General features: G+C 34.7%; 3 protein-coding genes across 4 annotated transcripts; 1 reads left to right on the top strand and 2 right to left on the bottom strand.

The window, feature by feature from the left end:
- Positions 1-266: 266 nt before the first annotated feature.
- On the bottom strand, positions 267-781 carry LOC120197165 (MLP-like protein 28). The gene is made up of 2 exons (XM_039198766.1): positions 616-781; positions 267-475 (listed from the first exon to the last, which is right to left on the bottom strand). Exons 1-2 carry the CDS (start codon positions 779-781, stop codon positions 267-269), a joined length of 375 nt encoding a protein of 124 aa, XP_039054697.1.
- Positions 782-5,372: 4,591 nt separating this feature from the next.
- LOC120197220 (kirola-like) lies at positions 5,373-6,003 on the bottom strand. The gene is made up of 2 exons (XM_039198822.1): positions 5,796-6,003; positions 5,373-5,673 (listed from the first exon to the last, which is right to left on the bottom strand). The coding sequence occupies exons 1-2, from the start codon at positions 5,860-5,862 to the stop codon at positions 5,399-5,401; spliced, it is 342 nt and encodes a 113-aa protein (XP_039054753.1). The 5' UTR covers positions 5,863-6,003; the 3' UTR covers positions 5,373-5,398.
- A 16,483-nt stretch (positions 6,004-22,486) lies between these two features.
- On the top strand, positions 22,487-23,726 carry LOC120197127. Of its 2 annotated transcripts, none has more exons than XM_039198739.1 (6): positions 22,487-22,671; positions 22,784-22,839; positions 22,939-23,017; positions 23,096-23,234; positions 23,322-23,435; positions 23,515-23,726. In XM_039198739.1, exons 1-6 carry the CDS (start codon positions 22,505-22,507, stop codon positions 23,704-23,706), a joined length of 747 nt encoding a protein of 248 aa, XP_039054670.1. In that variant the 5' UTR covers positions 22,487-22,504; the 3' UTR covers positions 23,707-23,726. The 2 variants fall into 2 exon arrangements, with proteins under 2 accessions (XP_039054670.1, XP_039054671.1); XM_039198740.1 differs by lacking the exon at positions 22,487-22,671 and adding an exon at positions 22,706-22,729 and having other exon boundaries at positions 22,764-22,839.
- The last annotated feature ends 356 nt before the right edge of the window (positions 23,727-24,082 follow it).

Here is a 24,082-nt window from a genome sequence, read left to right on the forward strand (position 1 = left end):
AGGAAAAGAAAACCCTAAAAATATAGAAAGACATCAAGAAATCATACACAACACAAAAGCCGTTTATTTAGAAACATAGAACACAAGACATAAAGAGAAACATGGAAAGCTGATCGGTCTCACTCTTACGGCCTTATCAAACACGGTACAAACATCACACCAATATTTAACATGAGATTTTTCGTTTACTAAGTGTTGAATTATTCTTCTTTGACAAGGTGAGCAGCGACATCGACGGTGAGTTCGATGAAGAACCGGCGCATTCTCTAGGGGTGGCCGATCCCCTCGTGCAGCCTCTCGTATTCCACAATCCAGTGCGCTACACAGCCTTTACCATCCTTCTTGGGGAGAGTTTGAATGGTGACCACGAAGCTCTTGTACTCCTCCATCAGATCACCTTCGAGCATCGTGAACACTATCGACTTGTTGTCGTGGTCATAATCGACCACATGCTTCACTGTTTTTGCCTTTCCTTCTATACAAGAGTTATCATCAAAGACGAATACAAGATTTTATATTAGAAGACGAGTTCGTAAAATTATTTTAAGAGATGGAATCGAATTATCAATAGAAAATTATGTATACCGAGCACATAATTCTAGAAAATTTTGGCACCGGGCTTCCCGAATTCGCTTTCGTGTAAGTCGCATGATTGTACTTTCTCGGAGCTGGTGTGGTGCACATGGTGTGGCCTGTGTGCCCACACATGGTGGATCTGTTCCGGAGTTGCGTCCATCTCTACGTCGAACTCGAGCTTGCCGGTCAGAGGCAGCGACGCCATTGTTTCACTACCGAGATTTCTCTTTGATGATACCACCAAGGCTTAGCTTTGAGCATTTGTGCATTGGCTGCCACCTGGTAAGATATAGCTCATAAATATACTGGTAAAGAAGATAGGGTTATTTTTGTAAATATGTACCAGAGTTTATTTATTATAAATAGAGATGTAAGTTAAAACTATGAGACATTGAATAAAACTTTTAGCGTTGTCTAGGCACCGAGAACGTAAGCACATTGCTGAACCTCGTTAAAATTCTTATATTCTTTTATTTTTCTTTACCCGATTCTTCAACACACCCTTTATAAACAGGTGTCCATGTCCATATGTAGGCAGTAGGCTGCAATTCTCTCCGACGAGGCACACCAGATCATAACGCAGTAATGCTCACGCAACTGCTCGAGTGTATTTATGTCTTATTATTTCACTAAATAGCTTTAGTCGTTAAACAATTTATATAAGATATTTTATCTGTGACGCATCCAAAAGTAATTTAAAGTATATATATATATTAATACTATAATATTTTTATTAATAAACACAAATAAAATGTAAGGAAAAAATAAAAATAAAATAAAAATTAGATAAACGAGTTTATAGATGAGTGAATAAACGAGCTTGTTTGTGAAATTAATGAATCAAACAACTACTAATCCAAAAGTATTTTTGAGGATGGACACATATATATTTATAACATATACTTTTTATATGGTATAGGTGCAAATAAAATTTTAACGTAGACACTATCAATAAAATGGATAACTAACCTAAACAAAGTCGGATTCCAGTGCCCACCTTGGGTAACACTTGCATCTACCATTGGAACCGAACACATCTTTATCTGTGTTCGTTCATTAAATGAACATAAAAATTCCGTTGAACCCGTATATGTAACTTAATAAACAAACGCTATATGAACATTTCACGAATAATTTATAGACAACTCTGCTTATTTACCTTCGAAATCATAAGTCCATAGCCTAACGGCACCGACGGAATTCCAATCACCCTGGAGAAGTTTTACGTCGGCGACGAATCCATCGGACATCTTTGGTGTAAGTTTGGCTTTTTTCCGGAAGGTGTCGTAGAACTTATCGGCCGATGTCTTGACCATTAATTGGCAGTCCATCTTCCTAAATTGAGCCATGGTTTCACTTCGCCTGCTTGCTTGGAAACCGAGGAACAATAGCTCATGGGATTTGCAGTGTGAGTGTGATTAGCCGACTGTCTTATATAGAAGAATGGTGGAAGCCCTTCGGAGCCTTGAAAGACTAGCGGAGAATGGTGATTCCATGATAATTGTGGACCAATGCGCTCGACTCTTTTGCCGAGCTCAACGAATAGGATTCCCCCTGGTGATGTACCAAATTGGGTAAAGTACACAAATAGTCCTCTGATTATGGGCTACTACCTTATTAAGTTCATCGACTATTAATAGATCAAAACGGTCATCCAACTATAGAGTGCTGTTTTGTTGAGTCTCTCGACTATTAAAACTCATAAAATGGTCACCGACTATTCATTATGTTCTAAATTCATACTTTTAGTTAAAAAATTGACGATATTCGGAGTTGAACGTTAACATGCTGAGTATGATATATCCCAGAATCTCAAACAACTATCATATTTCAGTCATCATGTTAACGTTGAACTTAGATAACCCCCAATTTGGAACATAATAAATAGTTGGGTGACTATTTTGTAACTTTTAATAGTCGAGGGACTCAACATAGCAACACTCTATAGTTGAAGCACCATTTTATAACTTTTAATATTCAAGAGACTTAATAATGTTAGGAGTGTTCATAATTCGGTTAAAACCGAATAAACCGACATAACCAAAATTTCGATCAGTTAATCAGTTAGTTAATTTTAGGTTCAGTCGGTTAGCGATTAAATGGTTTTTTTCAAACTTCGAGTTCGATTAATTTTGGTTCGAAATCAGATAATTAATCAAAATTATTAAATATTTAATATACTATATATATTATTTAGCTTTAGGGGTGTTTAAACTTCGGTTTTAACCGAATAAACCAAAAACATTAAATATTTAATATATATTATATATTATTTATAAATTTTGGTAATTCAATTAATTCGATAAATCGACCAATTAACTAAACTTAAGTTTGGTTAATTTTTTTTTTGAAAAATTCGATTCGATTAACAATTAAAGTGAAAAAGAATAAGGTTAATAAAATTTGAGTAACTCGGTTCGGCCGGTTAACCGTTTGAACATCTCTAAATAAGGTAGTACACTTTAGTCAGGGACTATTTGTGTACTTTACCAATTTTTTTAGAATAATATGGGGTGATTACAAGGTAATATTTAATCTGAAGTTTTATTAATCATTGACAACGCAGATACACTCAAAATGCATAGATACTCGAACTCAAATCCTCTAATAAAATCAACACGCTCCTTTTTACCACTAAAAACCACCGGATTTTTAAAAATTCATAGCATAACTTATACCTACTCTTACTATTATTATTCTATATTTTTTATTATGCTATCCAAAATGACAAAAATCTTACTATTGGTTACACAAAACAAGTTTTTCTCATTATTTTTTTAAGAAATTTTAAATTAATCAATACATCAAATGACTAATATAAATAAAAATTACATTCAATGATAATAATAAACTAAAATGATAATCATAAACATAGAGAATTATATAGAATGAACAAAAAAAATAACTTTTATTTAATTTGAGAATATAACATCATCTCACTTATTCAAAAACTTTATGAGTTCCTAAGAAATAAGATCAACAAGCACAGTGACACTCGTTAAACTGACAATGGGCAAATTTACATTCTGGTGTACAAAATTTAAAGCATTTTCCATCAGGTCTCTTGTCGTCTTTATCCTTCACACAGTCCCCCAGTTCTGGAAAATTTTTACAGCATTTTCCATCACCAGCAACTCTCATGACATCTGTAATATTATCCAATATAAATAATATTATATAATTTTCTCTTATATCACTAAATAACCACATGCAAAAATACAAAAAAAATACAAAAAAATATTAAAAAAAGGAGTAAAAATAAACATACCTATGGATAGGACCAATAGAGCAAGAAGAACAAACGATACAATTTGTGTTTTTGCCATCTTTTTTTCTCTAATTTTTTTTGTATGATTGAATATCTCATTTTGCATGTACTATTTATAGTGTTTAATTTTAATACGTTTCCTTAAGTAAAAACATTACATTTAATCTGTTTCTTTAAATAAATAAAATTACATTTAATCCCTTTTAAAGCATGCAAAACGTATATAAATATATTATTAACAGATTCAAAAAAAATTCCAAATAAAGACAATTTATTTTGGGATACAATATACCGATATTTTAGTAATTTTTATATATTTATTTTGTTACTTTTTATGAATTTTTAACTTTTATAACTTTGGTTAAATTTATAGAAAAATGGCTAAAAGACACCAGAGGTCCCTGTGCTTTTGAAAAAGAATCAATGTGGCCCTCATATTATTTTTTTATCTCAATGTGGCCCTCGAACTTAGAAAACAAACTCAATATGATGACCCTTTGACCAACGTTTTTTCGTAATTGTCAGTGCCATGACAACTCACGGTGCTGACGTGGTAGTCCATATTGTCATGTTTGAGTTGTCAATTTAGTCAATCTGCCGTATCATTTGCCATGTTAATATGTTATCCTGGACTGCCATATTAGCACTGTGTACTGTCACGTCAACACCGTGAACTGCCAAATCAGCATCGTAACGGTCAACGACGAAAAAACGTTGGTCAAAGGGCCACATTGAGTTTATTTTTTGAGTTGGAGAGCCACATTGAGAGAGAAAAATAATATGAGGGCCACATTGGTTTTTTTTCAAATGTACATGGACCTCTGATCTATTTTTGCCAAAAAAAATCTTATTCAACACTACATTCTTTAATTATAGTATAATTTTAATTAAAAAATCTTGTTAACAAAATTTGGACTGAGAACACGGTGCCAAATAAACTTTTTCTTTTGAACAATGAAATTTATTCCTTATTTATAGTATAATTATAATTAAAAAATCATATATTAAATATAATTAAAATAATTAAAAAATACATTTTGATAATAAAACAAATACAATTAGCAAAGTCCTGGATCCGGGCCAGGCCCAATACCGGTATACAAATTTTGTTCAAGGTGCATTCTCAGCCCAAATTATTTATCTAAATGGCCCTTCTACTTTAGAAAATTGTGTATTTGAACCTAATACTTTTACTTTTTTACTAATGAATAAAGGGGAAAATTACCTGAATAAATGTCGTATTTTGAATTTTGGAATGTTCTTTTATTAAGTTTTTAAATAATATCACTAACTAGTTGGTCTAGTGGGATGAGACACGAGATTCTTTAAACAAGATCAAAAGTTCAAATTTCGATATTTGCGAATAGAATAAACTACTTGGAGGTCACCATCATAATGGGCCTATGCAAATTTCGATCAGAAATAATCTATATGCAAACATATGTTTTTTTGGGTAAAGTACACAAATGGTCCCTTGACTATATGATACTACTTTGTTGAGTCATCCGACTATAGGGAATTGCTTTGTTGAGTCTCTCAACTATAGGAGTACATTTAAGACCTTGAGGTATTAAGAAAATAGGCATCGATATTCTGGGTCAAAGCGATCAGGCTTGCAGCATACTCGACAGGATCAGGGATGTCCTGGTTCTGTTTCTCGAACTCCATTGTCCACTTCACCAAGGTTCCCTCACCGGTTGGCCTGATGTTAAGGATGTTCCTCCAGTTATCATAAGAACGCAGGAGATCACCCTCCACCAATCTGAAAACCATTCTCTTATTCTCTTCGTCCGCGTCCTCGAGTATCTCTTTAACCACCTGAGACTTACCTAGAGGACGACATCGCACATGATTAGTATTGATTATTCATACAAAATGTGTATGTACAAGAACGAACGCAAAATTTTAGAGACTGAAATAGATTATCAATAGAAAATACGAAGGCCATTACGTTGAGAAACATAAGACCAGTCTGACAGTGCCGACGGAGTTCCAATCACCTTGAAGAAGTTTAACATCGGCTATTAACCCGTTCGACATTTTTGGTAGAGATGGGGCTTTGGTGCGGAACGCATCCTACAACTTATCAGCCGATGACTTGATCACTACTTGGCAATCCATCTTCCTAATTTGAGCCATGGTTTCACTTCCACGGCTGTAGCTTGGAAACCAAGGTACAATAACTAATGTGATTTGCAGATTGACTGTGATCATCTGATTGCCTTATATACATGTAGGATGATCAAGGAAACCCTTAAAAGAACAAAGAAATTTGCACTAAAACTATCAAATAGATAATAAAAAAATGGTAAGTAGTGGTGGCCGATCGACGGGTGTTGATTCGATGAAAATTGCAGAAGGAATTGGATTCTCCAAGTGGTCTACCAAGTTGATTTATAAAATGGAACAGGACTTGTTAAAATTGCAGACAAGGAAAAGGAGTGGAATACTTTTCCATGCAAAATACTTTAAATTGTGAATGGGAAATGGAGGCGAAAGAAGAGAGAATAAGACCAAATCAATTAACCTATTCAATCTATTGATTAAAAAATCTAAACTCGACACATGTCACTTAACGTGTTTTTTTAACTGTAGACACTTAAAAGTGTAACGGAGAAAACATTAGGATTTTAACAAAACATTGGAGGTCGCCATGGCATCCGGGCGACCTTGGAGGTCGCCATGGCATCCGGGCGACCTTGGAGGTTGCCATGGCATCCGAGCGACCTGTGGGGTGTTTTGCAAAGGATAGGTCGCCATGCAATCAAATAGTGTGGTGTTTTCAGATTCAATTTTTAAAGCATTTTTAGTCTATTATTGTATTTTATTTACATTTATTTATAATATACCTTTAGGCATCTTTGTTTCTCTGTTTAATTTTTAAGATTAACAGAGTTGTGTGTATATATAGAAATTTATTATTGAATTTAGGTCATCCGAGGCCATCCGAAAGCATCCGATGCCATCCGAGAGCATCCGAGGCCATCCGAACGAGCTATGTGAGGGCATCCGAACGAGCTATGCGAGGGCATCCGAGGGCAACCGAGCGAGCTATGCGAGGGAATCCGAGGGCAACCGAGCGAGGGTAGGTCGCCATGTACTCCGGGCGACCTACCCTCGCTCGGTTGCCCTCGGATTCCCTCGCATAGCTCGCTCGGTTGCCCTCGGATGCCCTCGCATAGTTCGTTCGGATGGCCTCGGTCGGATGGCCTCGGATGCCCAGCGTGTTGGGGCGTGCATGGCGACCTGGTAGGTCGCTGGGTGTGCATGGCGACCTACCCCAGGGACTGTAGAGATCACCATATCTGAGCAATTAATCTGGCGAGAGCACTATCTCGTGAAAAAAAAAATTTCAACGCATTATCTCGTTGATTTTGCCAGCACCAAATGTCAATTTGAGGTATAATTTAAGCACCTATAAATGTATTAAGCCTTTAAATTACACTAAATATTTATGAGTAAATTACACACGTAATACCTAAACTATAAGTTTTAATCTATTTTAACACCTTTTAACTTGCATGGCACTTTATGAATATGTACTGCAATTTTAACCTTCACCATATGCTAAAAAACCCTAGTTATAGTATTACGTGTCAGAATTCTTTCAAGTTTCAACTTTTTTATCCTTTTCTTTTCGGGGCATTAATGTTTGGGGTAAATTATGATTTTAAACACTCAACTTTAACCATATTTCCTTTCTGGTTACTAAACTTTAGTTATTCTATTTAAGAACAACATGGAGGTATGGAAGTTACTTTATTTTGTTTATTTTATTTTATCATCTTATCAATAATTTGAAGTTTTTATAATTGCATTTTAATCTCACGTCGTTATATCTATATTGTCATTCTTTGACATCTTCTCTCTAAAATGCATTGTTTCATCATCCTCTCATATTCTATCATCACTACAGCAAAACAGGCTTTTTGCGGCGTTTTTTTTTACTTTTAGCGGCGTTTATAAGCGCCGCTAAAAATACATGCGGCGTTAAGACAAACGTCGTAAAAATCGTCGTTGAAAATAGAGCCGCGTTTTTTCACAAAAAACATCGCAATAGGTATTGATATTTAGCGACATTTGTGTGACAAACGCCACAATAGGTGTTAATATTTAGCGGCGTTTGTCATAAAAACGCCGCAATAGGTTATGATGTTTAGAGGCGTTTTTCGCTAAAACGCCGCAGTATGTGTTGATGTTTTGCGACGTTTTTTTCACAAACGCCACAATAGGTATTGATGTTTTGCGGCGTTTCTGTTAAAAATGTCGGTACAGGGTCTGTATATAGCGGCGTTTCTAGGATAAAAACGCCGCTAAATGTATGGTATATTGCGGCGTTTTTTTTACAAGCGCCGTTAAATAACACAAAATTTAACAATCCTAAAAATTATGCTTGATTACCCCAAAACTATTTTTTCAACCTGTTCCATTATCCAACAAACAAAACAATAATAATATCAAACTCTATATCCATAACAAACAACATCAAATCCAATGTTATAAATAAAAGTTTTCATTAACGTAATATAAGTTCAGTTACAGAAGGTTCAATAGAATGATCATAACATAAATGAGACTACGATGATGGATTCTGGGGTTGCGTTTTCTGAATATCAGCATCATATCATTGAGTCATTTTTCAAATTCTTCACATCTTTGTTGATATGCTGCTTCTCTCTGTGCTGTCGCTGCTGCTCTGGCTGCTTTTGCTGATGCTCTCTCTGCTTCCCTTGCTTCATTTTCCGCTTTCAACTTAGCCATTTGTTGATCCATCTCAGCCAACTTTTCTTTTAAACGACAAACTTTTTGGTGGGAAGATCCGGACTGTGATGACATGTACTGTGATGAACTGGATCCAAAATATTTGGTGGGAGTAACGAATGATCCTTGACAGCGCACCCGACCATATCTTTCATGACCCAAAACGTTATTAATAGCTAGGTTTTCAATGTCATCATTATTAATAATACCTTGACTCGAAGCAGTAACATGATACTCTGCCTTTTTCTCCCTCAATTTTTCCTAATAAAGTGAATAATTACTTAAAATAAAAATGTCATGGTACAAATATAAATAAAATCAGGTAAATTTAAAACATCTACCAAAAAAATATACCATAATTTCTGCAGCGTCAGCAGTCATAGGAGTGACATCCTTCTTCGTATGTGTCATGTCGAAGAGTTGGATTCGACCAACTTTAGAACCATATGTATTTTCCTACAATGTACCATAATATAATTACTATGAGTTAGTATGTACATGGAATATAAAAAAACTATTTCAATAATCTATAATACCTCCTAATGAGCTATACAAGCAAAACTCTTCGATCCAGCCGTGTGCGTAAACTTTTGTTGTTGCCTGCTAGCAACACTTCGGGTCTACAATGTCAAACAACCACTTTTAATGATGATTTACAATTCGTTACAATTATTTTTGAAAAATACATCATACATGTCCTTTTTGTGAACTCCAAAATCTGACTGCATCTTCCCATTGGTACTTGAGCATTCCTGGTGTGACTGTTTGCAACTTCTCTTCAAGGATGAGATCATTATTGAAGTATTTCTTCTTTAAGGAGCTCTTGTGATCCCTCCATCTCTTCCCTAACGTTTGCTTCACATAATCGTCAGAGACCTTTAAAGAAAATTTCTCCTATACAACATATAAGTGTGCACCGTAAGTATAAATTAGTATTGAATTTCCATAGAGTATGTATTATAATGACATTATTACCTTAACAAAATCCAACGCTTGATTTTTGTTACTATTAGGCATTTCGCGCCATGACTCGTAATTGATCGGTAACAGATTCGCATTACATCCAACTATGCCTAAGTAACCTGCTAGAAGACGTGATTCTGGGCCAATAGGTTGACCGACATCGTTTCTTGAAACTTTGACACGATGCCCAGGAGGAAGTTGGTATAATTCCTTCAAAGTTGTACGTCCTCGAGTCTTGCGCGTTCCAGCATTTTCAACTATATAAGAAATTATTAAATGCTAGTTTTGAAAATGAACAAAGTAGTAAATAATGTTTCGAAGAATACTTTGAATTTCTACATCTTCTTCAATAGTTTCCGGAACTTCAGAAGACTCAGGTGCATTCGATTCCTCGTTATTTCTTTCTTCATGGTCTTCAGAAGCTCGAACAACCCGCAAATTATTTATTTTTCTCCTCGGCATGATATCTATAATAAACAAACATGAGTAATAAAAAATGAATTAATTAATGAATATATTGAAAGATAACATGTTAAAGGTTATAACATTATAAATAAATAAATGAAGATATAAAATCGTACAAAAGTCTTATATAATGTCAGTTGTCATAAATATCTTCATCAACATCCTCCCGAACCCATTGAAATTGTGTTGTATTACTGATAGTTTCATCTAAGTTTTGTGGTAGTAGAGGTAAACTTTCTGATCTTGTTTCAATGTCATCTCTACTTCCATCCCCGATGTCTATCAAGTCTCTGAGAGTATTTCGAAGCACAACATACCAACCATCATCCATTGGATCTTGACAATAAAATAATTGTTTCACTTGAGAAGAAAATACATATGGTTCATCCATCAAACGTTGACCCGTGTGAATTAATCGAGAGAAATTCACCATTGTAAACCCGAATTTATCTCTTTTTATACATATGTTTACATCAACCCAGTCACACCGAAACAACACAACCTTTCGTTTTCCATAATAATCTAACTCAATAATGTTCGTAAGATTTCCATAATAATCGACCTCTCCCTTCTGCGGATTATTGTCCCTTACAGTAGCATAACTTATAGTTGACGAAGTAACTACGACTCCAGTATTTTGTGTCCTTCTTAATCTTTCACGAGATTTCATGTGAAACCTGAACCCATTAATGAGGAAGGCATTATATCTTTTAACTATTCTATTAGGAACCTTGAGAAATCCATTTAACTTCTTCACTAACTTCTCTCCCACTCCAAACCTATTACACATGAATGGTGAATTAATTTGCATTGACGTCGATATAAAAAGCAAGACGTATATAATTTATAAGTGTTCCGTAAGATTTAGTTGCTTACCGTCTGGCCTAACCATTCATGAAAAGTTTTTGTGAATAACTTATGTAGCTCTCACTGATTTAATCTTTGGGAGCGTACTCGAGATTTCAATACTTCTTTAAACTCACTATAAAGAATACTACGTCGTTAAAAATTGATAAATATAAAAGATAAAGAGATTTCATTAGGATTGGGTCTGAAAGACTTACGTGCGAAAGGGAACTATTGAATCGTGATGGAAAAGAACATATCGGTGTGCTTGTACCCAAAACGTGTCATCTAAGTGTGCAATTTCAACTTTCCCTAATGGTTGACCATAACTTCCAAAGAAATAATGTTGAGGTAAGTCATCAATACTTAACACATCATTTCGATTTGGTTTATTCCATCTTGTTTCAACATCTTCCAAATATCTAGAGCAAAATGTCATACATTCCTCTGCCAAATACCCTTCAGCAATTGATCCTTCCGGATAACGCTTATTACGATAATAAGACTTCAACTTGCCCAAGAACCTATACACAAAACAACATACTACGTAAATACATTTGAATAAGAGGTATAATCAGTAGTAATTTGAAACGTGATATTCAAATAACACCTCTCTATAGGGTACATCCATCAATAGAAAACTAGACCACCAACTCTTGCTTCGTGAGGAAGATGAATTAGCAGATGCACCATAATTGTGAAGAATGAAGGTGGAAATATCTTCTCCAAGTTGCATAAAGTCAAGGCGACTCGATCTTGTAGTTTATCAAGTTCTTCAATCATTAGAACTTTCCCACATATGACTTTCATTATATTTGAAAGTTCAATGATACAAGACGTCACCTTACTCGACATGCAACCACGAACAGCTACTGGCAGTAAATCTTGCATTAATATGTGATAATCATGTGACTTTAAACCATAAAGTCTTCGATCTTTAACACTGATACATCGAGAAATGTTTGATGCATACCCATCTAGGACTTTTATATCCTTCAACACCATGCAAAACACTTCTTTTTCTTTCTTCGAAAGAGAAAGAATAGAAGGCAGCAAGAAATTTCTTCCATTTGGACGTAATTGCGGATGAAGATCATGTCGAATTTCCATGTCCACTAAGTCAAGTTGACTCTTAAGATTATCTTTAGATTTTCTGCCATCATTCAGAATGGTCCCGATAATATTCTCACAAACATTCTTCTCAATATGCATTACATCAAGATTATGTCTCAAAATCTGCTTTTTCCAATGAGGCAACTCGAAAAATATACTCCTCTTTTTCCACAAGTCTACCTCGTTTGGATCATCCTCTTCATCAGACTCATCATCAGTTTTTTCGTCAACTTCAACCTCTTCATTGACTTGCTTTGCCTTTTTCTTTGATTGTGCACTACTTGGTTGATTCATCTTTCCATAAGTAAAATTGATATTTTTCAACATTCTGAATATTTGAGAGCCGGTTGTTTGGTCAGGAGCATTTCGAAACTCTTCATCACCATCAAACATATTCTTTTGACTTCTAAATCTATGATTATCAGGTAACCACTGACGATGTCCCATATAAGAGAACTTCTTTCCATTAACCAACCACTTCGAACATGTTTTTACAGCACAACAAGGACAAGCGTAACGACCTTTGGTACTCCAACCCGATAAATTTGCATACATGGGAAAATCATTAATTGTCCATAATAAAGTCGTGCGTAAATTAAAGTTCTCATTCGTCAACACATCGTACATTTCGACCCCTTCCCATAACTGTTTCAACTCTACAATTAGTGACTGCATGTAAATATCAATATCATTTTCGGGGCCTTTCTCGCCGGGGATTATCATGGATAAGATGAAAGATGATTGTTTCATGCAAATCCAGGGAGGAAAATTTTATGGAACAAGTACAACAGGCTAAGTACTATACGAAGTACTCATGATTTTGAATGGATTAAACCCATCAGTTGCAAGACCGAGCCTGACATTTCGAGGATCTCTCGCAAAACTTGGATACTTGTTGTCAAATGACTTCCAAGCTAAAGAATCCGCTGGATGCCATAATAATCCATCATCGGTTTTTCCATCATGATGCCACCTCATAGACTCAACAGTCTTGGTGGACATAAACAATCTTTGTAGCCTAGGTATGAGAGGAAAATATCGCAGAATCTTAATCGGATTCTTTCTTGATCGTGCTTGAGCTTCATCCTCAGTAACATTTTCTGCCTCCCTAATCATCCATCGAGATTTTCCACATACATGGCAAGAGTCCTGATTTTTTTGATCACCCCAATACAACATACAATCATTCGGACAACTATGAATTTTGTCATATCCAAGACCCAAATCTTTTATCATTTTCTTCATATCTTTGCATGATTGAGGGATTTTTGCAAAAGGAAACACTTCTCCTAGTAACTCCAACAATTGCGTAAAGGAGTTACCAGTCCACACTCACAGACATTTTAAGTGGAAAAGACGAATGCAGAAAGAAAGCTTTGAAAACTTTGATCCCTCATAAAGTTGTTCATTCATTTTATTCAACAACTTGTAAAACTTTGCCGCTTATCCATTTGGCTCTTCAGCACTTCTAATTCTTCCAATCTCAATGAAATCATTAACATCATTCTGACAATAATTTAATGTGAAATACGGCTGATGAGTGTGCATATTAAATGCATCTCGTAACATCCCTTCCATGTCATCTTCTCTAAAAGTTGGATGGTGAGAAGGAGCAGGATAAGTCGAATAACTCGTGGAAGCATATCTATCTGATACAAACTCTCCATGAAAGATCCATTTTCTATACCCCCGAACAAATCCAAAAATAACTAGATGCTCGTACACAACTTCACGAATGTGCCAGTTAATGTTAACACAGTTCTTACATGGGCAAAGAATCATATTCTCTTGGCTTGCATTCAGAAAAGCTAAATTTAGAAAATTTTCGACTCCATTTCGATATTCGACGCTTACCCTTGAGAAATCCATCCAACTCTTATCCATTTCGTATTTCTGGGGTTTCAAATTCAAATGTAGTTGTTACCTGGGTAATGTTCACTAAAACTCTCTGAGAATCAACCTTTCAAGAAAAAAATAGTAGACAAGTGCAAACAAAGGGTCCACAAATGTAATATTCACTGATTTGGAGCTTTAAAAATCCTGAATTCACAAACACAAATGATTATATAACATCAGTACAGGACTAACATTAACAAATTGACCCCACAATCAAAACATTCTAACACCTCCCTTGGTCACATGTGCAAAGATATATACAAACAACCAGCAATAAGAGCTATAATCATTTCAGCTTTAATTAAAAATCAGTTCAATATAAGTAACTTTCATCCACAATAAGCTTCAAAAGATATATGGTAATCACATATAAAGCATCACAATAGCGTCAAGATGTATCAAAAAACTTTACCTCAATGCCTAATATCCTACTTGTGGAAGATAGTAAGATTAATGTAATGGTGGCACAGTCAATGTTGAAGCAGTTAGGCCACACAATAGATGTCGTGAACAATGGCGTCGAAGCTGTCTGTGCAGTTCAGAAACGTAGTTATGATCTCGTCCTGATGGTAATTCTTTCAGAATCTTGCAGTTCCTTAATCTGAAAACAAAATGAACATTTAAATTCCATATTTAGAGATGAAATATCTTGCGTGCATTTGAATTCTAAAAGTTAGTTTACTTCATATATCTTGCAGGATGTCTGCATGCCAGTCATGGATGGCCTTCAAGCAACAAGACTAATTCGTTCCTTTGAAGAAACTGGTAATTGGGATGCAGCAGTAAAGGTTGGAATAGAACAAGATTCATCACAACCAGGTCGTATACCTCCAACAAAGCGAATTCCCATAATAGCGGTGAGCTCATTTCTTTTACTCCCTCAAATTGAACTTATATCGTTCATAGTTCACTTTTCTGATGGTTATAATGTTACTCTATGTTATGTATTGACCCAAATTTTATTAAGCAAATAAGTTACAGTTTGATGTAATTCTAATTGTCGAAGATTAATTGGTGATTAATTTTATTTAATAAGTAAACATTTATTAAGAAGTCTTATGGAACTTGGTGATCAATTATTTAGTTCTATAAATATAGAGTAGGTTTTAAGTTTTAAGATTATGAGAGAGAATTATGAGAGTTATGTAATCCATGTAAATTGTAATCCTTATGAGATCTATGTTTAAGAGGTGTTCTGTAGTGATGAAGAGTTTAATAAAACAATGAATTTATGGATAAAAGAAAATTTCATGTATTTGAACATTAGGGAGCATAAAAACACGATTTGCTTTTGGCTTACGGTTGAATATATGTAGTCTCTATGTTTTCATAGTGATTTTTTCTCTCATTTTTTAAGTTAGACAACCGAAATCGAACTACGTTAAATATTACTTTTTGTGTGTGATTTATTTCTTATTGATTTTGCATCGATTACTTCACTTACAAATTTGTAACACGTTATATATGTATGTATGTATATACACTAACAAATATTGTTTGTAAAATTGCAGATGACGGCAAATGCGTTGTCAGAGAGTGTTACGCAAATGGTATGGATTCATTTGTTTCAAAGCCTGTAACTTTCCAAAATCTGAAAGAGTGTCTCGAACAGTATTTGCCATGAAGGATTACCTCTTGTAAATGACACGTGTATAGAAAATTGGCAGAGCATGTTAGGAAAGTTTTGTCAATGTGTCTTCTTCTTCTCAGCCATTACCATCTCTTCATAGATTGTATAGTTGTAGGCCATTTGTTTCCTCCATCTCCCATAACTTTTCCTACATAATAAAATAAGTTTATGAAATGAGTTCGCTGTTAGGAAGACAAATATCATCATGATCTCACATTCAACTTGATCAATTCAAATCCAAATTTAAGCCGATTCAATCTGATAATTAGAAACGAATAATATGAATTTGAATTGATCTAAACTCGATATAACTCAAACTCAAAACTGAACTAACTTGAAAAAAAAAAGATGTTAAAATATGAATGGATCTAATCCGGATTGAACTAACCCAAAACAATCTCGTCCTACATTAACAAGTCTAATCTTAAGTAAACAAGCTGGATGTGAATACATGTATTGTAATGTGCTCCTTTTGATTAAAGGGTAGTACTTAAGGTAAGTTTAGCGTCCCGTGGATGCTTGGTATAAACAAATATGAGAATCAAGTGGGCTACAACGAAAAGAAAAGGGGTAATAGTGTTATTTAGCCACAAACAAGCAGAGCAGGGTGGAATTGAATTGCTTCAATCAGCTGTGATAGCAATGTGGTGATGAGAAAAGGAGAATATTTATGTTATACTATATAGTGAGTGAGTAGTATATATGTTAGGTCATTTCCCTTTAAGATAAGAAAAGAGAAGAGCAGAGGAGAAAAAAGATTCTGGATGTCACAAAGTCAATCTCTCAATGTAACTTCACATGAACCTGAAATGAAAGCGACACATACAGCTCTGCACATAATTTGGTTTCCAGTCTGGTAAGAATAAAGTAAGTATATATGGAGTTTCAGGTAATCCCAGAGCTAGCCCTTGCTAAAAATTAATGAAAACAGATACTTTTCAATAATTAATTATATTGTAAAGTAGTTTAATGTGGTTTTAGTGCAAGTATGGTAATGTAGAGTCACGTCAAGTGGGTCGTCTCCAATAATACCACATAGGCGGAGAAAGAATATTAGTACAGATTCCTTTGCAATCAATAGTTGCTACCAGAGAGGAGGTGAAAAAGAAAATCTAAACATGAACCTGAACCTGATTCATCAGGACCAGAACATGTAGTTTTAGTGATGAAATGTTTAGGGTTAGTATCCATTAATCATCACCATTTGTTTATTATAGAGCATAAAAATGACCATATATCTTTTGAAAGCGAAACACAGGAATGAAGAAGCAAGAGGCATACTGCCTGCCACTTGCTACAAAAGCTTATACATTTGTAGAAGTGATTATAGCAGAGTATAAAGCATTTATGCTTTATGCTATCTTCTTTTATCTCACTAAGCTGAGTATTCACATATTATTGCTCTTCCTTCTCTTTATTATGTAGAAGTGTTCGTTGAATCCTATAAGGTAAGCATTCTTGCGCAACATCCTTAAGGATAATGTTTCGTGCACATCTTGAACAACTCATACCCTTTCCCCCCCCCCCTCAATCCCTCGATTTTGACTAATTGTCATAAAATTTGAAAAAATAAAAATCAATCAACCCTTAATTCGGTCGACCGATGGTTCAAGGTTGACTAACCGTTTCGATTCTGAGGCTGCGCTGGTGGAGAAACTTTTGGTAGGACGCAAATTGGAGAAGGGTTGTCAAGGACGCAAGGTCAACGGCAACGTGAGGTTGCGCTGGTGGAGAAGCTTGCGCTGCTGGAGAAGGTTGCGCTGGTAGAGAATGTTAGGAACGATATTTAGTAAATGGGTAGGAAAATTAGGGATTTGGAACGATGGGTATTAAATTGTTTAACTATTACGGCTACTGTAGCATGTAATGGCTGCGCTTTTAACATAAACGTCGCGTTTGTACATGTCAATACTGGCGTGTTTATACAAACGCCACTATATATCAGAATATTACGGCGTTTCTAATAAAACGCCGCAAAGGAACTACTCTATTGCTGCGTTTTTTACGAAAATGCCACTAAGGAACTATTCTATTGCGGCGTTTATTAAAAAACGCCACCTAATAACAACTCTATTGCGGCGTTTGTATCAAAAAACGCCACTAAAGTATAACTTTTTAGTGGTGGTTTTTACCAAACGCCACAAAATTAAGAGTATTTTACGACGTTTTTCTAAAAAACGCCACTAAAATATTATTCTTTACCGGCGTTTTTGGATACAAACGCCGCAAAAGTAAATCTATACAAAACGCCGCTAATAACATTTAATTTACATAATATTAGTTCATTTTACAACTAATCATTTCTGCTCTACATCTACTAAATTCACTGATATATGTAGTTTTATATAAGTAACAACAACCATACATTTGAATAAAGACATAAGGTATGCATAAAAATGCTTAACAACATAATACATTACAATTTAGAAACATTAAAGCTATGCATAAACAGTCTTCGCCATATTGTTCAGTAGAATTTAGTTTTGGTCATTTGTGAGGAAAGGATGTAGGAAAGTTGTTTTCCTTGTTTGACGACGCATCGTTAAGTTTTTCGTCCTTGTAAACTCTATATGGATCAAACCGTGCAATTGTGTTATAGTTCATCGGTGAGAGGCCCAATTTGGTCGCCGGGACATACAAACGACGACGACGCTTGGAATCGTTTGAGAGATGTTGTTGTACCAGAGAAGAATCTTTGAGGGAAGAAGAGTTTAAATGATTTTAGGGTTCAGGTAGGAGAAAAGGAGGACTATATATTTAACATTTTACGGCGTTTATACAAAAAAAATGCCACTATTGATTAACACTATTGCGGCGTTTGTCTAAAAACGCCACTATTGATTAACACTTTTGCGGCGTTTTTTCTAAAAACGCCATTATTGATTAATACTATTGCGGCGTTTGTCTAAAAACGCCACTATTGATTATCACTATTGTGGCGTTTGAGGAATAAACGACACTATATGTGTAATATATTGCGGCGTTTATGGTATAAACGCCGCTAATTTACCACTCTATTGCGGCGTTTTGGCTCAATCGCCGCAAAATTTATACTCTATTGCGGCGTTTGTGGTATTAACGTCGCTAATTTACCACTCTATTGCGGCGTTTTTTGTTATATATCAACTCTATTGCAGCGTTTTTACTACAAACGCCGCTAAATTATCAATTTGTGGCGCTACAATTGTAAACGCTGTTATATGTTTAACTTTTGTGGCGTTTCTTCTCCAAACGCCGCTAAAAACGCCGCTACATATCAGTTTTGCTGTAGTGCATTTTGGATTTTCTTAAAATATATTTAAAACTCGCAAAACTTTAACTTAAAATGTATAGAAAGATGACTTCTAATCTATAATCATCATCGTTCGATCACTGTGAAATCAAAATATATTATTTACCGCTTCCGTTATCTCTCCACCGTTAGAATTTGGAAGAAGATGCTCTAGCGTCAAGAAATCAAACGGAATTCAAATAATTAACAATATAATAACAAAATTAAAATATGAAAATTAATAATAAAATTTGACATAAGAACATGTTTATCATGAAAATAAATTCATTTTAAATTTATATGCATTTAATGTCTAAAATATTTTTGACAGAAAGTTGTGGGCAGACACAAGAGTTGCAGAAGAAAGCAAAAGTAGATGATTGACTATTACAATTCAAAGTTAATACAATTGAATGGTACACAGCAGCAGTACAACAGAAGAAGAAGAAGAAGAAAATTAAACAGCACAACAAAAGAGAAGCAAAAGCATTTACACTAGCCTTTCTCATTGTCTTCCCTTTTCTAGGCCTACACACTCAACTGCCATATAAATAGGATGGATCGATGGGCAGATGGATAATCGTCCTCTAAAAATTTAAAGTTATTATATATATTTTTAAAAAATAATATATATTTTTTATTAAAATTATGCGTTCGTCTCTTAATTTTTATAAGTTTAAGTTTGTCCTTAAAATTTTAAAAGTTGAAAGTTCATCGCCTAACGCAAAATCAATGCTCTCTCCTTCATCTATACAGCTATTCTATCCGCAACAAAAAAGCTGGTCCAAGAAGAAGAAGAAGAAGAAAGATTCTTACAGACTCTTTTTTGTTGCTTGAATTCCACCATTGATGAACATCTAAAACATGCTAGCTTACAGTGTTCACTTGTTGTGAAGAGGGTTTGGACCAGTATGAACTATCCTCTTATCATCTTCAATTCCAGAAAACTGATATGAGCTTGATGGCGACGCATGGAATGCACCAGTGTTGTCGAAATTAAACCGGGATTTCCTTGTGGGTGGCCCGAAAGACCGACGGGTACTACTTGTTTCTTCATGAACAGCAAAATGTAAACCTAACTGAGAAAAAGTTATGATAATCCACAAGAAGAAAACTGCAGATAGAAACCCTCTAAAACCCTCATTACTACTGGTTTTGGAGCTATCGAACCAGATAGAAACTGGGAATTTGAGAAAATCTAGGGAGGAAACGGAAAGAAAGGTTTTGAAGTAGGAGTTTTGACATGATGTTTTGGGACCTTTGAATCATGGAACCTTCTTAACGACGGATACTCAAATGAAACAAAAATTAAATGTTAGGTATGTTTTTAAAAAATTAAAAATCTAGGTACTAAAATGGATAAAAGCTAATAGTTTAAGAACTAAACGCACAATTTACCCTTAATTTTTAAACTTAATGTTGGGAGAGACCCGAGGGTGTTGTGAGACTGTCCAGTATTGATCGCCGTAGTCAGGGGGGAATATATTCAAAGATTGATGCTACATGTATTCATATAAATATATCAAGATCTAACTTGATTGAGGGACTGAATTACAACAAATATCAAACTTAAGGATTATAATGTAGATTATAATCAAATTGAAGGTTTAAACAAACCTTTTTTTTTGTTTCAACATGTGAATATCAAAATCTAATCATCAGCATTTTATGACCTAATTATCTTATATACAACTAATTCCATTAAAATTGCGTTTAATGTGTAATTATCATGCAAAGGTTTCCCATCTTTCAAACCATTCAATTTGATACTCTATTTTTTTTCAATTCATTCATTGGGTTATTGAAGAAAAAGATTATGGATCTAATTGAACAAATCAGAAATATGGGGTATGAGTCTCGAGCATTTAAATTAATGAAATATATTTTATGTCTTTCTACCTCTTTAGTCCTTCAACTTTCTCATCTTTTCATTTTATTTCCACTATTCCAAGTAAATCTAAGAATTAAAATAAATAAATAAATGTTATTTCCTAACTCGAGTTTTAAAATAAAAATGAACATGCGATGCACACACATGCATGAATGGATGCATAGGCATATATTAGATAAAATATAGATTTAATAAAACGACCTCATTAGTAAATAAATTATTTTTATTGCTTGAGGTCTCAAATTCGAGCACCAGAAATGTCAGAGGTGTGAGCGTTCAATATCAAATGATTGAGAGTTATCTTTGAACAGATATTGCCTTATACTTACCTTAGATTAATAAAAAATATTATATTTTTTGAGTCGAGTAATTTTCAACCTAATTTTAAATCTAACCTTTATTATATTCAATTTCTATTTATAAAAAATTTAATATTATAAAAGTTGAATTTAATTGAAATCCTTAAAATTTGGATCAAATAGCCGACCATAAGTATAATATTTTAAAGGATATAGTATGCAAATATTATCCGACTATAAGATATTATTTTATTGAGTCTTTTAACTATTAAAGGTTATAAAATGATCCTCTATTTATAGGAAGTTATTTTGTCGAGTCTCTCAACTATTAAAAGTTACAAAATGGTCACTCGACTATTCATTATGTTTTAAACTCATCTTCTTCCTTAAAAATTAACGATCGCATGAGCTGAACGTTAACATGTTGACTGAGATATGATAGTCATTTAAGAATATGAGATCAGATTTTATCATATATCAGCTAGTAGGTTAGCATACTAAAAAATGATGAATTTGGAACATAATGAATAATAATTTGATCATTTTGTAACTTTTAATTATCGAATGACTCAATAAAATAACTTCCTATAATTAAAAGACTATTTTATAACTTTTAATAGTCAAAAGTCTAATAAAATAATAATAATTAAGAGACTCCGGATCATTTATATATTTTTACCGTATTTTAAAATACGTGACTAAATTGTATTGCGATAGCACGAGAGACAAATACAGGTGGCGAATTATAATTGGGCAAACCTTTTGGGTTCAAAGTTAGGCAAACTCAAGTAGAAGCGAATATGCGAACAGTTTCATGGCGAAGATTCGAGGTTCCTGCGCATCTCCTTCTACACGATCCTCTCTCTTCCTGCCTTTCCTTCTACATTTAAAAACAAGTCCCCACACTCTTTATTTTATACGCCCATAACCCCAAAACCAAACTATATTACCTACCTCAAATCTTGACAGGTATCTCTCTCTTCCTTAAACAACGCTTCACTGTTTTGTTCTCCACAATCCTGACTCAATTCCCAATTTTTTAAGTTAAAGTTTGCCTCTTTTGATTGTGTTTTCAGAACCCATTTTTTGTGTTGGGGTTACCTGTGAAATTAAGGACAAGTCTTCCTGTTTTTGTGCTTGTGTTTTGGTTTTAGGGTCCCTGCTTTCATGGGACTGTTAATGTTGAATGTATTAGGAGATTACCAATCCCATGGCTTGATTTCAAAGCTCCCATTTTGATTTATATGAAAAGAGCTTCAAGGTTTAAACTTTGGTCTCGAATTAGTCTAAATTTGGTACATTTGTTGGATTAATGAATGATGATGATAATCATGATATGAGCTTAACCTTATTCTGTTTCAAGTGAAATTGTTTAACTTGAACAAATGTTCAAGTTAGTGTTTTTGTAGAAAGCCTCATCCATGCTTTAATTTGTTGGATGTGTGATTTGAACATGTGCTCCTGCCCGTGTTGGTTGTACAGAGATTCCGGTAAAGCATTTTGCACGTTCGATCGTTCGATAATTATGTGTCCCCGGGTGGCGTCGAGGCCTAGTAAAGCCTTGAAGGGTGTACATGGGGTTCAAGTATCTCCTCATTCACCATTTGCATCTGTGGAGATCAACCAACATGGGGAGTTCCAATCAACTCATGATAGATCATTTATTACAGCAAATCAACCCCTATTGATGCAGTAAGTTAAAGCAAAACTTATGCATCCTATATGTTACGTAGATGGTTGAATGAATACGGTGTTATATAGTCCGTCACTCGCCATAATGTATCCGCTTTTATATGTTTTTCAGAGTATGGCAGCAGAGGCCATCTTGTTTAAAGCCTGTAAGATATTGTTGTATGCGAGGTATTGGTCCCGTTTGTGTGTGTTTTTCGTGTATATCGGCTCCAGCATTCTATCGTATATGATTATTTCCCTATGCTTATATTCGAAATCTTTCGTCAGGGGACCGGAATCTTCAAGAGACGGTGGCTAATGTGTTAACCTCACTTCCTTTCATAGCTCTTGGAATCCAAGCCCCAAGGTTATTTTCTCTTTCACTTGCTTCATCAACAAGGCATCCATATCATGTTGCTGATATAATTTGTTTACATGAACACAGGAAAAATTTTAACACTAGGCTGTATGCTAATTCACTAATTGGAGTTGGAGTTGCCTCTTCTTTGTATCATTCTTCCAGAGGAAAGCTCAGGAAGTATTTAAGGTGGGCCGACTACACGATGATCGCCACTGCAACCGTGGTAAGTTCGAACCGATTCATATCTTTCTCTAAGTCGCACGCTCGGTTTCGATTCTAAATTCGAAACCCTCCCCCCTCTTTTTTGCAGTGTCTATCAAGAGCTCTCAGGAACGAGAACCCAAAGTTACTAATGGCGGCATCGGCTTTACTTCTACCTGTGCAGCCTCTGATGGTTTCGGCTGTTCACACCGGAATGATGGAGGTAACTAACAAGTTGGTTTATTTCCTTGGAACATTATATTATATTCTCCATTAAAACTTAAAATTTGATGCAATTTCAGGTAGCATTTGCAAAAAGAGCATTGGAAGACCCAGAATTAAGGATGGCTCACAATGTTCATAAGATGTCATCCTTGTTGGGAGGTGTTCTTTTCATTGCAGATGATGTGTTCCACAGGACTCCTTTTATTCATGCTGCTTGGCATCTTGCGGCGGCTGTCGGCGTCGGCACCTGCAACAAACTTCTTGAATAGTATATATATATATATAAATATATATGATTAATTCCTTGGTATTCATTTATCCTGAGAACTGAGAACAAAATCTCTTTGTTTTTCATTGGATCATATTCATCGGTATGAACTGCTGCATGGTTGAGCTCGAGCTTAAAATAAGGTGGAGATTTAATTCAACAGTTTACTACACGACAGTCGAATCTATTTACCTACCAATCCATCAATAATTTTAACCTAGGACCGATATCGATCACTCTATTGTCTGATGTCAAAGATATACATACTGGCACAAACAAATAAGGCTGAAGAAAAGAATTTTAACTCGTACCGATTATTTATCGTCTTACTGTGACCCTTCACCCAATTTAAAGAAAATAAACCATCTAAATCACCA

Source organism: Hibiscus syriacus, unplaced genomic scaffold (genome assembly GCF_006381635.1).
Source record: "Hibiscus syriacus cultivar Baekdansim isolate YM2019G1 unplaced genomic scaffold, ASM638163v2 tig00117047_pilon, whole genome shotgun sequence".
In the NCBI taxonomy this organism is placed as follows: Eukaryota; Viridiplantae; Streptophyta; class Magnoliopsida; order Malvales; family Malvaceae; genus Hibiscus; species Hibiscus syriacus.

Bases quoted from the DNA above. Each gene is read 5' to 3' on its own strand.
- LOC120197165 (XM_039198766.1), bottom strand. From the start codon at position 781: ATGGCGTCGCTGCCTCTGACCGGCAAGCTCGAGTTCGACGTAGAGATG. The intron at 476-615 runs GTGCCAAAATTT...ACTCTTGTATAG, and splicing joins AAGCGAATTCGGGAAGCCCG to AAGGAAAGGCAAAAACAGTG.
- LOC120197220 (XM_039198822.1), bottom strand. From the start codon at position 5,862: ATGTTAAACTTCTTCAAGGTGATTGGAACTCCGTCGGCACTGTCAGAC. The intron at 5,674-5,795 runs GTAATGGCCTTC...GTCGTCCTCTAG, and splicing joins CTGGTCTTATGTTTCTCAAC to GTAAGTCTCAGGTGGTTAAA.
- LOC120197127 (XM_039198739.1), top strand. From the start codon at position 22,505: ATGTGTCCCCGGGTGGCGTCGAGGCCTAGTAAAGCCTTGAAGGGTGTA. The intron at 23,235-23,321 runs GTAAGTTCGAAC...TCTTTTTTGCAG, and splicing joins TGATCGCCACTGCAACCGTG to TGTCTATCAAGAGCTCTCAG. The intron at 23,436-23,514 runs GTAACTAACAAG...ATGCAATTTCAG, and splicing joins TTCACACCGGAATGATGGAG to GTAGCATTTGCAAAAAGAGC.